Below are 13712 nucleotides of genomic sequence, written 5' to 3'. Positions count from 1 at the left end.
CATCCAGAGCAATCCTCATACATGCAATACATACTGCTGGATATTTACTGAAGGAGTTCATTGTGTGTATTTGTGTGTTTGTATATGAGTGTGTGTATGAGTTTGTGTATATGTGTGGGTATGTGTGTATTTGTGTTGTGAGTATGTGTATGAGTGCATGTGTGTACTGTATGTGTATGTTTGTGTATATTATTGTGTTTGTGTATACGAGTGTGTGTGTGTGTGTGTCTGTGTGTGTTTGTATGAGTACGTGTATATTTGTGTGGGAGGGTGTGTATGTGTGTGTGTGTGTGTGTGAATGTAGTTGTGTGTTTGTGTGTGTGTAGGCAGTTGAAGCTGATGCTTCCTGGAGGGGCTAAAAAAAACTGAGATGACTGATGCTCTCCCAGAAGGCAGGAGGGGCACATTTACCCCCCACTGTGAGATTAGCCCTAATTTACCACAATTTCACATTACATTACACAGCACATTGCACTACGCATTGTGTAATAGTACACTAATGAAGGAAAAAGCTGACCATTTACGTGATTTCATACTAGCATGAACATATACAGACCTCACTCACTACACTACCTGGGTAAGGCCAAAGGCCAATACAGAAAAATTAAGGTAGGGGGTGTCATGTATGAATGGCACACGTAAGAGCCCTGAAGTACAATTAAGAGTTCTATTCATATCAGTTCCAAATTGGAAAATGCTTGGAATGTTGAAAGCAGTAGGATGCAAAAAGGATCAGAAAACCTTGGCTTATTTATAATTATTTTCCTGCTTTCTGTATTTTCCTAAAATCTTCTTTTCCAAATTTATTTTTAAATTTTTTTTCTCCCATTTTGGAATCGCCACTCGTGCTACCGGCGCACGTTCCTGTAGTGAGGCCTGTCCCGATGTCATCGCAGGCGCCGCGGCGGACGCTGTCTACATCCCGTCGTTTCCGAGCGAGCTGCCACCGCCGTCAGCTCCGCCGATCAAGACACAGATTAGCGAGCGATGGGGGCGAGCCCTGAATGAGCGGGTGACACATGACAGGCCATCGGGGGGGGCGTGGGCGGTTCTGCTCACCGGCACACTGCCCATCAGCTAGTGATGAAATTCTCCACAGCCAGGCGTCACCTTCCTGCTTGAGTGGCGCTGAATGCAGCGCCCCCTACTGGCCGATTGAGACTGGCCTGAGAGACTCCTGGCCCCAGTTAGACAAGTAGTGTGCTAACACAATCAGCATGGTTAACAATCTTGGCTAGAGCACCCTTGCCCAGATCTTCCTTGTTTTTTTTTTTGTTTTGTTTTTAACTACACAGGACTCACCTGGACATGAAAACAGTGAACCTAAATAAAAAAACTTGGCTAATGTATCAGGATTTGATACGAGACACCGTGGTCCATCACTGCACTGGGAACCATATTATCCGTGCTCATTACCCAGAGGCACTTCTACTGTATCCCTGTTTTTTAATGGCACCACTTTATAGTGAGTGACTTGATGCTACTCTGAGGAAACATGGCCAGTTCCTGCAGCAGACAGAAAGGGACCAAAGCGTTGGGGCCAATATGAAGGGGCCAATGTGAATGAACTTCTTTGTGGTCCTGGCAGAACAACACTGAACTAAATAGCTTCACCATCCAATGAACACCACTCAGGTTCTGTTACCATGGATTCTTCTCTTGCCTCCTGTTTTCCATCTTTGCGTTCTCAGCCAGCAGCAAGAGAAAGAATAAAGAGCAGAAAAAACATCACTTCTGTGAGTAGGCAATGTCCAGTCCCTGGAGTACATGTTCAGGAGGTTAAATGTGCAGTATGTAAGATTTTTTAGAACAATTTTGTTTATATTTGATTAAATTTCCTACACATCCCGACAGATATTAATAAATTATAAGCTCTAAGAAAGAAATCTGATCTCTCCAACTGCCCCAGGCTCTGAAATCAGTCACTCTAAATTTCACCGCACCTGAATCTTAATAAAATGCTGTATTCAAGGAGGCCAATCAGGACAGCTCTCAGCCTGTCAATCATGTTGCATGTTCACAGCGCTGTCAGAGCAGAAATACCACCAAGATGGTGCTATAGCAAAGTAGTTGCCTGGAAAACAAAACAAGAATGGCAGAGAAAAATCTGCCAAAATGACCAGTTCCGCCTACAACAACAGTACTACAAAAGTATATACTGAAACAAAACAAGGAAATAAAGCCTGTCGAAGAAAAGATTATGACCAAAAAGGAATTGAAACAAATGAGAGACAAGACTCGAGTGAACAGTTCAGTTCAGCTATGTTCATTGTTTACGTTCATTTATGATGACGTTATGTGTTTTTTCTTTTTACCTGTGAATGAGGCGTGATGTGCTTTACTCTCCCTACTGTACATTTCAACACTCTTGTCCTCTCTACAGTACTCTCTACAGGCATGCATGTGTTTGGAGGGTAGGACTTGAGGGAGAGCTAAGGAGAGCGGGTGGACCATTTTAAAAAAAAATCCATCTCTCTCGCTCATTTCCCCAAGCCTACATACTTCACCTTTAAATTACAGAACATGAAGAATTATCACTGTTCCTGAATGTAATATCTGCACAGCCGGCCCCTGTGTGTGCATGCGTGGGCACTCGTGTAATATTCTGTGCAAGGTGATCAGGGCTCTGCTTGTCCTTTGTGGTCAGATAATGACTGATGAACAGAAGCAAAGTACAAATAAACATCAGAGTGAGAGAGAGAGGGCCCACTAATAGCACAGTGTCCCCCCATAAAACAGAGTCCCCTAAAGCTCCTGTCCTTTAATACAGAGTCCCCTAAAGCTCCTGTCCCCTAAAACAGAGTCCCCTAAAACTCCTGTCCCTTAAAACAGAGTCCCCTACAGCTCCTGTCCATGAACGCCTGCAGGAAGGCCTGCAGCTTCACGGTATAAGTGCTCGCTGCAGTGTGGAAGCTCATTTGCCTGCAAAGCCATATCTCCAGTGGAGATAGTTGATTTCTACCAATCAAAAAAAATCTACATTTATTAATGTAGCACAATTCAAACCAATGGCCTGCAATGTAATGCACTACACTATAAAAAAGGATGAAAATGTGTATGGCTTGATTTTACTTGCAAGTCAATTTTTAGGACAGTGATGATTGATTTGTCATTGTCTTCATTTCGATAAGGCCCAAAAGTATTGTGAGGTATATCGTCTGTCAAAAACGTAATAAGATGAATCTTCTAGTTGTGGACACAGCTCGGTTATTTCTGGCATGGGCAGACCCCATTTTTGTTGTCATGACAGTGACAAGCAGCTGTTTTCCACAAGGGTGTTATTGTCAAGCAGAGCACTCATCTGTTGATTCTGTGACTTGTCAGTCAGGAACCACATGATACATATTAATGACTAACCTGAACAAATGATTTTCCTTAAATAAGAGGAAAGAGACCAGTAAAATTTCAAAGATGTCTGTTTACTTTTCAAATTTCTATTTACAGCTTTATTTTTTGTTGAAATATTAAATAAAATTAAATATATAAATGAATGAGCATTATTTAAGTTCCGCATTGATATTGAAAAGACAGATTGCAAATGAACTGAACTCAGTTGAGGTCTGATTAAACAGGCTAGTTTGTGTTTAATGCTATACGAGTGGAGCATGTAATTATAAGTGGAGGGGATTTATGTTGGTCAGGCCCATTGTTTCTGTTTTTGGTTCAGACTGTTCTATGGCTGTACGATGGATGTGTGTAATTATAAGTAGAAAAGATTTACGTTGGCCGTGACCATTGCTCCTGTTTTTGGTTTGACAATTTTGTAGCCTTAGGTAATCATCTGAAGCTACAAATAAGGATTATGAACTCTGTGATGGTTCAATTATCTGTCTTGTGATTATGCACCAGCATTTCTTTTTTTTTTTTTTTTTTGTAGATGGACTTCTGTCTGTCTCAGTGGCCCCATTTTTCTGAAATCAATGTCATACGTCACTGGGGCGCAGTAGTGAATGTTGGTATTTTCGTGACCAGGAGCAAGGAGCATATAGCTCAAAGTGAATGGTGCACCTGGAAAATGGGCTGGACTATATTGAATATATGACTAAGTGTTATGGCCTCACTTTGTGGGTTCTCAAAATAAATTGGAGCAAGCTTTAGGGGACTCTCTCGTTTTTGGGGTCTTTCTGAATTTATTTCCTCCCTAGGTTGTCATTAATGTCTGATTTACCTCTTCAGTTCCCACCGGGCTGATGTAAGGAGGAAAAAACCTTGCTCTTCTGTTTATGGAACAAGCTAAGAATAAAAACTAAGAAAGTGTCTAGATACAGGGATGGTTTGCATGTGCCTGATGTTTATCAATATTGTCTGTCTTATAGTGTCAGATATCCGCTCATATGGGGTTATAAATAATACTTGGATAGGGATTTGGGAATGTCAGGAGGATATAGCCAACAAAAAAGTAACAAGAAGATATTTAATGTGTGTGGTGTTACCCAAAACCCCACTGCAAACCTTGATATCCTGATTATTCATTTAAACTCTTATAGAATTGTAAAAATAGCAAATAAAGAGCTGAGAATAGTTGCAACTTCACTCTACCCTCATGCCATCTTTGATGCAATCCTTAACAGGTGGGCAAACCATTAAATAAATGTCTTGTGGTAACAAGCTAATATTCATTGTTTAGGTGGGCAACAAGGGCCATATCTGTTTCTGATTTTCATGCCAAATTCTGGACTTAATTATCTAATTAGCCCTAACATTCACACCATCTGCCATTTTTTGATAAGAGCATGAATGACAGTCAAAGACTGTTCTTGTGTCCCTATATGAAATGTTTTACTGTTATCCAGTGAACCAGCATTGTTGTATACAGCCAATCAGCTCATTTACCCAGGGTAATTGGTGGAAACAAATACCTGCATACATACCGGCCCTCCAGGACCAGAATTTCCCATCCATGTAATAAGGGATCACAATGTACTGCCATACAGCAGCTTAAAAGAAACATATACTCCAGATGATGGTGGTTCTTGCCTTACCAACAATTGCAATCTATAATAAGTCTAAAATCCATTACTGTGCACCTATTGCATCAGACAATGAAATGGATGTAAAATTGCAGTACACTGCTGCTGGGAGAGGCATAGTTTCTAGCATTTACAAGCTTATCAGCCTCTCCTCAACACAGAATAATTCATCAGTGCAGCATTGCTGAAAGGAGGACATTGAGTAGCCACTGCTGAACTGAAAATGGAGGAGGCAGAAAGCGTACCCTTAAACTGATTATTGTTCTCCACCTGTTTTGCAGTTTTCCCTGATGAACAATACAGTGATTAATAAATACAATTTAATAAAACTGTTTTTCTAAATCAAATTTTCTGTTTAATCAACATGATGTGAAGAAAGAACCTGTGTGTTTACCTGCCAATGGATTATTCAGATCACTGGCACATTTGTTCAAAGAAAATGACCATAAACAGGTGGAAACCAAAAATCAGTTTAAGGGTAAATTTTCTGCCTCCTCAATTTTCAGGTGGGCAGCTGCCACTGAGGACTTTGGGGTGCCACTCTCTGCAACTTTGTGGGAGACAATAGAGAAACTTCACCATAAATACTAAATGAGTTATATTTAAATGAATCCAGTTGCAAATTTTTTATTAGGTCGTTATAACAAAATTGAACCCCACAGATAAGTGTTGGCATGGCTGCAGTAGAGTAAGCACCTTAATGCACAGTCTGTGGCAATGCCAGACAGTATTTTTCTTCTGGTCAGAGGGAGCAAAGACCCTTACAGAGATCCTGCAGGTTCACATTCCCAAAATGTTCTGTATTGTGTTTACGAGGCAGTAGAAAATACAAATAGTCTCCTAAGCAGATGAAGTTTTTCATACCTTCCTACCTCTCTAATAAATGGAGTATAGTAATGCACTTGAAGTTAAGAATGCCAGCATGTTACATCTGGGACAGTTGGCTGGAAGATTTAATTGATTTAATGGGCATGGATTGAGCTGCCTCTTCTCTAATTGACTTTAATCTGGGTATGGAGTGCCTGTGGGATGCAATAAGGTCTTATTTAAATTCTTTACCTTGCAATGTGTAAGGGTTTACTTTGTAACTTTGTTTATATTTTTCATTTTTATTTTTTTTATTTCATTTTTTTTTTTTTTTTCATACATCCTGATTGTTGTTTATTCTGGGGGGGAAATGAAATATTCAAACAAAAAAGGACAGATTGCAAGCAAGCTTTATCCTAAAGTCAGACATTACATGAAGTATTTCTCTATTACTATATAACCCTTGTATTGTTTCCCATTCTGACTGGACGTGATGTTTTACACAAAATGACTATCTTTCAGGACCATATAGTTATCATTTCGTGCTTCACTGCCTTTGTCATTTACAGCTACTTACTATGCAGGTCTACTTTTTTGTCAGTGAATAGTGTGACATATGTGCACATAAGTATCATTAATATGCAAATTCGCTGTTTGAAAATAATTGGCCTTTTACACGGTCTGTGATATCAAGATCTGGAAGTCCTATTAATGTGTGACTGGAAAAAGAAAATTATGAGGTTGTCACACAGCACTTTTAGAACTATTTAACCACTTCCTGAGTAACTGTGGATCTGTGGAAAAAGGACTACATTATCACAGTAAACTGGAAAGTTCTACCATTTGCTGATTCGATGCTGCCATTGTTGATATTGGTCAAGCTGACTGGAGCTGCAGCATGTGCGTTTCTCTGACTCTCTCATAGGCAAATGATTGGTTCCCACCCTACACAGTAAAATGGCCAGTGTTAATATGACCTCTGTAAGAGTGCATTAAATACTGAACATTTATACTGTGTACCATCCATGCAGTACAGGAGGGAGCAAGTGCTGATCGGAGGAGAGGTGTTGGCCTCACAGGCAAAAATAGTAAGAGTGTATAATAATAATAGAGTACTGTAATGTAACATATACGCTTATCTGTGGTGGGCAGTGGGGTGTGGGGGGGCATAAGTGTTCATGGGTACTCAGTAAAAACCCTCTTCCAACCCACAAGATGCTACTGATATTTGACATACTGTACAGTACAGCTTAAGCAAAGAGGGGAGCTCCCATTGAGCAAGTTGGGGATGTTTGACTTTGTGGGTGGGTGGAAGGAGGGGGGCTGAAAGAGGAAGAGAATCATTTCTTTTGGCAAAGCCCCAGCCTCCGAGCAATTAACTGCAACACCGGCTGAAACAAAATCAAAATTAGATTTTTTTTTATTCGCCCATTAGCCATAATCCAGATGGGATTGTACCAGCCAGAGTGTAATTAGCATCTCTTGGGGTTCTTTGGGATTTGAACCGAGCACAAAAGGAAAGTTCTTTACTTGGCGAAATGACTGAATGGTACAATAAACCTTCCCGTCTTTAGGTCTCGGAGGGTATTCTTAGCCTCGACTAATAGCTAATGTACAGCAATAGCGCTGGGATAACTACATACATTAAAACTAAATCATTGGCACCCCGTGGAGCTCAACTGAGGTGAAAGCTACACCGTTGCAAGCTACACATAGCAGAAATGACAGAGCACTTTCATTTTAGATGGTCTATAAAACTCCAATCCTTCAACATTAAATGAACCTCACCTGACATCCACATTACATAAGATCTTACTCTAAATTTACTTAAGGGTACCAATACTCTTAATTCCCCCCACCCCACCTCAACTTGAGTAACTTGAAGCCTCAGAGCTAAAGATTTATGTGATTTTCTACCGAAGGTGGAATCTACCATTAGACTGCAGCAAAATGGACCATAACCAGAAAACAAGACTCCCGATTGCCAATTAAAACGCAGCCATCTCCACAGGAATAGACAAAGCAAAACAATGAGATCGTGGAAATACTCTTACAGAGGTACAATGTCCGCGTTCAATAAACCGTGTGGAAACAAGGGGACGGTACAGCGCCGGGAAGTATGTGTTCAACTCTGAGACACATAATGAACCCACAACACTTCAGGTTCCGTTTCCCCGGCAACGTCATGTTCTCCTTTTGGGCCCTGTTCGTGAGGTCTGCTTTCATCAGACTGGTGTGTTTGTTTACACGCCATCTATCGATCGGGAAGCATTCGACTTGAGTCCAGTGCGGATAAGCATCTGCACGAAAAAATGCTCTGTGCAACATCAACTCTTTTGGAGTACAGTTTACTCTGAGAAAATATTTTACACGGACAGCGTACATTTTAACCCATACGGAATCATATAATCCCTGCTAGAGACAACATTAATGCATCAAGTTTAACTGAAAGGTATGAAATCTTGAACGGTACACTTTCAGCGGGGGGGAATCAAACCTTGACCCGCATTGCAGTAAACGCAAGCCCCCAGAGGGCGCTTTGAGAAGGCGTGAGGCGATGTCGTTACGCTCGACAGGTTTCACGCCGATACGCCCGTAGCCCAGTGATTTATTTCAGTGACTACACTCGGGGATGATTAGGCTTTGTTAAATCGGGAGAGAAGTGAATTCACTCTGCACTTTATTCCCACCTCTTTGTTCTGAACCCTCCGCTCCGCTCCTCCAATTATCTCCCCGGTTAACCCGGCAAACTCACGCGGCGACCCCTGAAAGAGCTCGGTCTTGGCCGAGGCTTTCTGTTTTTTTTTTTGCGTCCCGGTTTCCCCCCCCCCCCTCGACGACGTCTCCCCTTAACTCCTTTGTACTCGGGCGAGCCGTGCGAGATGGTTTAATTTAATTCCGGCCCGTTTCTTTTCAGACGGAACAAACTCATTTCACGGCAGCCCCAGAGAGCTGATTAAGCTCGTCCACGGGGGTCGGCGATGATTATATCGCAGCGGAGGGGGGGGGGGGGCGCTGCGTCTGGCGTGCCGGGCGGCCTCGTCCCTCCGCCCGAGCCGATACCAGGCTGGTAAGCGAGCCCCGCCCTGTTGGGCCGTGCCCCTCCGACTCCATTATTTAAGGCTAGAGGAAGCGGCAGTGGCCCTGTGCCGTGCTAATGAAGGGTGTTCCCTGGACTTACGAGATGGAAACAGTGCGGTGGCGTGCAGCTGCAGCCTCTGGCGCATCAATGCTGTAGGAACTTAGCTAGCCTTCTGTTAACAACGCAATAGGGCTGCCGGGTAGCTCACTCGGTTAAAGCCCCGCTCACGCACCGCATGAGCACCGCGGTCTCGGATCGAGTCCGACCTGTGCCAGTGCTAGCAGCCCTGCATGGATGGTGCACAATTGGCCCTGTGTCATTCAGGGATATGGGAAGGATTCAGTCGGCAGGGATGCCACTGGTCATTGCTCCAGCCACTCCTGCTGGTCATCCTGGCGCTCGTGGCTGACTCTCTTTGACGTGGCTTTATCAGCTGTGAAATTCGCAGCTACCTACCTAGCTGCTAACTTCCATGATGATAAAGCCAGCTACAGAGCCTTGTTAGCTACCTTCGTAGCTATTAAAGCTACATACGAGGCTACTAAGTTAACCAATGTACCAGTAACTTGTATGTACTCTTGGGCAAAACAGTGTGCCGACGTACAAAATCATGTGACAGCCTTGTGGTCAACACGTCCAAATGACACCTGACCCGGAAATGGATTGATGCAGGTTTGCAGGCCCACCGTTTTTGCTGCAGGGGCCGTACATGAGCATTCTAGTACATAGTTCTCAAATTTTAGAGGGACTGGTGGGGCCACATTTTTAAAAATAAATAAATAATAAAAGGTTTAAAGCTTTAGGGTTTTTTTTTCGCAGGTGAAAAAGAGAAAAAAGAAAAACAAAAATTGTTCCGTTGAAAGTGGTTCTGCGTTTCATCTTCTCATCGAGGCAGCAAACGTTGCAATCGAACCCCGGTCTTCTGGGAAAGAGAAGAAAGTGAGAGAGAGAGACGTGTGGAGTTTGACGGAAGACGTTGCCGCGAAGCTCCTCAGATAAGCGGAGAACAAGGCTCATGCATAATCAGTGACACTCCGAGGCGCGGTAGCGTAGCGGCTAATGGCTTCTTCCTCCTCCTGCGTATGCATCTTCATTACGCCGGGCTGTAACCCCGGAGTGGGTTTCTGACTGCGGGGTGTCTGCATCAAACGCGGCGGAGTGCACGCACATGGGGGGATTAAAAGGGGTGGGGGGGAGAGTGAAAGAAGAGGAGATGGGGGACATGTTGTGATAAGGCTGAGGAGAGTTAATGAATTTTATCGGTGGCTCTGAATGTGTTCTCAGCAGCCCGCCTTCGCGGGAACAGCTTTTAGCCGCGTTCGCTGATTTCCCCGAGCGCCCCCCCCCCCTCATCCCTCCCCGCCATCTCCTGGGTGTCATACGTGTCTGAACTTGGCAATTATGTGCGGAGGGGGCCCGTGATGGCGCACCTCTTCCTTGTACCCGCACCTGGCCGCTGAACGGTAGCTTTCTGCACCCACAACCCATGTGGTAATGTGCAAATATATTTTCTTTGACCTGTCCCTTATTAAAATATGGCCTGACATATTGAATGTTGAAATACTGAATTACTTTGTTGCCAGTAAAACCCGTACGTCTCCATTTTAACACACTGAATGTTCTTATCCAGATCTATGTAGTTTCTGTTTCGACAGCGAATAAAGTTGGTTCAAAACCCCACATCACTGAACTTCAATGGCCTGCACACACTGTAAAAATGTAGGGCTACCCTTGCTGTGACTGTTGAAAAAATATTAAACCCCAACCTGTCCCACAGCCTGGGTTTGGGAACCACTGATGTACTAAAGTCAATTCTCACTCCCCCCAAACATCTGCATCTCAGCAACAACGCTGATCGACGTCGATTCATGATGGGACCACTTTTCTACCTATAATAGATTAGTGTATTGTACTCATCATATTATCGATGTGAAAAAACAATGTTTTCATTTCATTTCTGCCTTACTAATCGACATCATATTGACCTACATGACCGACATTGATTAGACACTTAACCACCGTCATTCATTGGAGGACTGTGGCCTTCAATTTAAACCGTCCATTTTAAAGTAGTCAAAAAACCGTTCCTAGCATGAATACAAAATTTTAAGATACGAACATTCTCCTGATAAGATCCATTCATTTTTCTGCAGCCAGAAAGGTTACAAGTGAAAGGGGTACAATCCAGGGATCCATTTATACTCAACAACACAAATTCCATTCATTTCATCCCTTTCAGTTGTGACAAAATCAGTTTATTGCAAGCAAACATTGTAAAATGACGACCTCCAGCCCCTTTGATAAAGGATCAGTTTACGATGGAGTTTCACACTGGTACACTTGTACTGTATAACCTTGTCTATGCACCTTTCAGAGAACTGAGGAAAAAAGTTTCTTTCAATTGAGATTTTTTTTTGTGTGATTTCCTACACATGAAGGGTAAAAAAACATCTTTTTTTAAAAACATTTTTCAATTTTTTATGTTATTTTAATTATTTTGTACAAATTTTTCTCGGTCTGATCTGTCTCCTTCAATAAAGTGGAACCATGAAAGATGTTAAGATTGTTCTGGTTTCCATTACAGAGGACATTGACAAATTAGCTATTAAATAATTAAACAAATAATTCAATTGCCCTCAAAAACTCACTATGCTGTTCCTGACATGTAAATATACAGGAAAATATATGAATGTCATACTCACAATAAGGAATAATCAAACAATATTTCACTTCCCTTTTCCCTTTCCATAAAATGTGTTGGGTCCTACAGAAGCCCTGTTCCCTAACCATCATGTTATACAATTTATGATACACTGTATTTAAAGTTTAAATTTTATTTTTTAGCCATAATGCAGCGGCATTTGTGTCCAATACATTCCATCCCATTAGGGTAAAAACAAGACCAGGTCAAAACTTAGTATATGGCTGGACCTAACACACATGATCCGGCCGACCAATGGTGTAACTCATCACTCACTCACTCAGACATCCGCGGTAGGCTGGCCCCGCTGGTGCGGTCTAGCCAAAAATATTTAGGTTTTCCTATCCTAACCCAACTGTCTCCACATGCAGAGATTTGGTGGAGATATTGCACATGAACACAACTCCTGAAATTCATATTTGATGAAAATGTTATTATTATTATTGTTATTTGTTTATTTATTTTTGTTTTGGATAAGTTTGTATGTGATCTGTGAACGACCATATACAAGTTATGCTAAAACAGCAGCATTCACAATATATAACAAGTGTCCGTGTGTATGGGAGCGCGCATTATCACGAGGTAAGCTTTGTCTACTGCAAAATTTAACCGGGGAAAATGAAAGATGCGGCTCTAATGAGCGGGGCTGTGAAATGGTGCCCTGGTGCATCTGAATATGACGCGTCCGCACCGACTGTCTGATCGGAAAACCCAGACGCGCTGTCGGGCGCCAAGTGCCAATCACCATCAGCGGCTGCGTGGGAAAATGAAATGCAGAGACGCTTTCAATTGCTTGCCACAGGCAGCAGGATGCTGTGTCGCGGTTGTCCTACACTCTCAGAAATAAAGCTACAGTAGACATTTTGTTCTATAAGGAACAAGTGTACCCAGCAAGTACAACAATATTCTATTTGGGTACTAATAAGTACCTTTTACCAGTTGGGAACCGTCACAGCCATTTTTGTATGCAGAATTTTGATTGTCATAGCAACTGCCAAAATAAAATCTGATATATTCTAATTTCAAGGAAGTTAAACCATTTCTAACCTAAATTCACTTGCTGACCACAAGAGGGCGATTCTGCATATTGTGCTTATTTAGCAATTACGAAAAAAACTTTAAAACACATTTTTTCTTTTTTAAAAAGAGATTTGGTCTGATACTATGACCTGGTGTATTTCTTTTATTAACCATACTTTTTACTTATTGTAACAGCAATCTAACCCTTTAACACTTGGTGAATAAAGCCTACTTATTTTCCATTTAATCATTTGATATGCATGTGGCTTGAAATAACACTGAAAAATTGTTTCTTATATGACCAAAAAAAAAAAAAAAAAGGACAGAAAATTAGGATTGTGGCCCTTGGCACTGCTTAATCTTGCTTTGTGGTCGCTAGGCTATGTGAAATTCAGTAGCTCTGTTTTATGGGATAGGATAGAATTCTGGCCTATTTGTCTTTCCTTGGGACATAATGTACGTCCATCTTCTGGTGACTCGTGCGCATTAAAAGCAATGGTCGTGTGCATGGTCATGCCTTACTGGACAGTTTGAGTGTGGATTAAGTGCCACTTGCTTCAATTAAAAACCGGATGATTCAGCATGTCATATTTTTGTCATCTCCGCAGATACATCTTTGCACATGGAACTTGACAGCATGACCAAAACAACTTGTCAATCATATTACTTTTTGACATCAGATTATGTGTACGATAAACAATGCGGGAAATGTAGGAAACACAGTGCGCTCTGCTACACTGTAACGTGCATTGCTTTGCTCATGGTAATAAGTTGTATGTTGAGTTTTTTTGTTTCTCGTTAGGGGGTGGAGCAAACGTACAACTCACAACCAGATGAAAATTTTAAAATTTGTCAAGTTACAACAAATATTTATGTCTAATCTAAAGACGAGGTTCAATTACCTTAAAACAATTAGCAAAGATCACGGACATAGACAGTCATACAAAAAAATGAATGAAACAAAGATACCAAATCTCAGTGTGTTTGTCCCAAAGTGATCCAACGATGTGCCAAGACCAAAATTCAAAAACCAAAAGACAGCAGGGTATTCTGAAAAGAGCAAATATGAAATGTAGAATGCCCAGACCTGGATGCAAGACTCAGATGCCCTCTTCCAACTAACAGATACAAA

The 13712-nt window shown here is 41.9% G+C and overlaps 1 protein-coding gene across 2 annotated transcripts in view; it reads right to left on the bottom strand.

Annotated features, from left to right (window-relative positions):
- ctnnbl1 (catenin, beta like 1) overlaps window positions 1–2023 on the bottom strand; it is a 74335-nt gene extending 72312 nt beyond the window's left edge. Inside the window, exon 1 of one of the 2 annotated variants that reach the window (XM_064299434.1) lies at window positions 1944–2023. In XM_064299434.1, coding sequence (XP_064155504.1) covers window positions 1944–2008 — 65 coding nt within the window. In that variant the 5' untranslated portion in view covers window positions 2009–2023. Of the gene's footprint in view, window positions 1–1645; window positions 1693–1943 lie in introns of those variants that run through there. The other variant, XM_064299435.1, reaches the window with a different exon arrangement.
- Window positions 2024–13712: the final 11689 nt, after the last annotated feature.

The sequence above is a fragment of the Anguilla rostrata genome, chromosome 11 (genome assembly GCF_018555375.3).
Source record: "Anguilla rostrata isolate EN2019 chromosome 11, ASM1855537v3, whole genome shotgun sequence".
Classification (NCBI taxonomy): Eukaryota; Metazoa; Chordata; class Actinopteri; order Anguilliformes; family Anguillidae; genus Anguilla; species Anguilla rostrata.
Note: the sequence above shows the minus strand (reverse complement) of the source record. Positions and strands in the feature narration are given on the sequence as shown.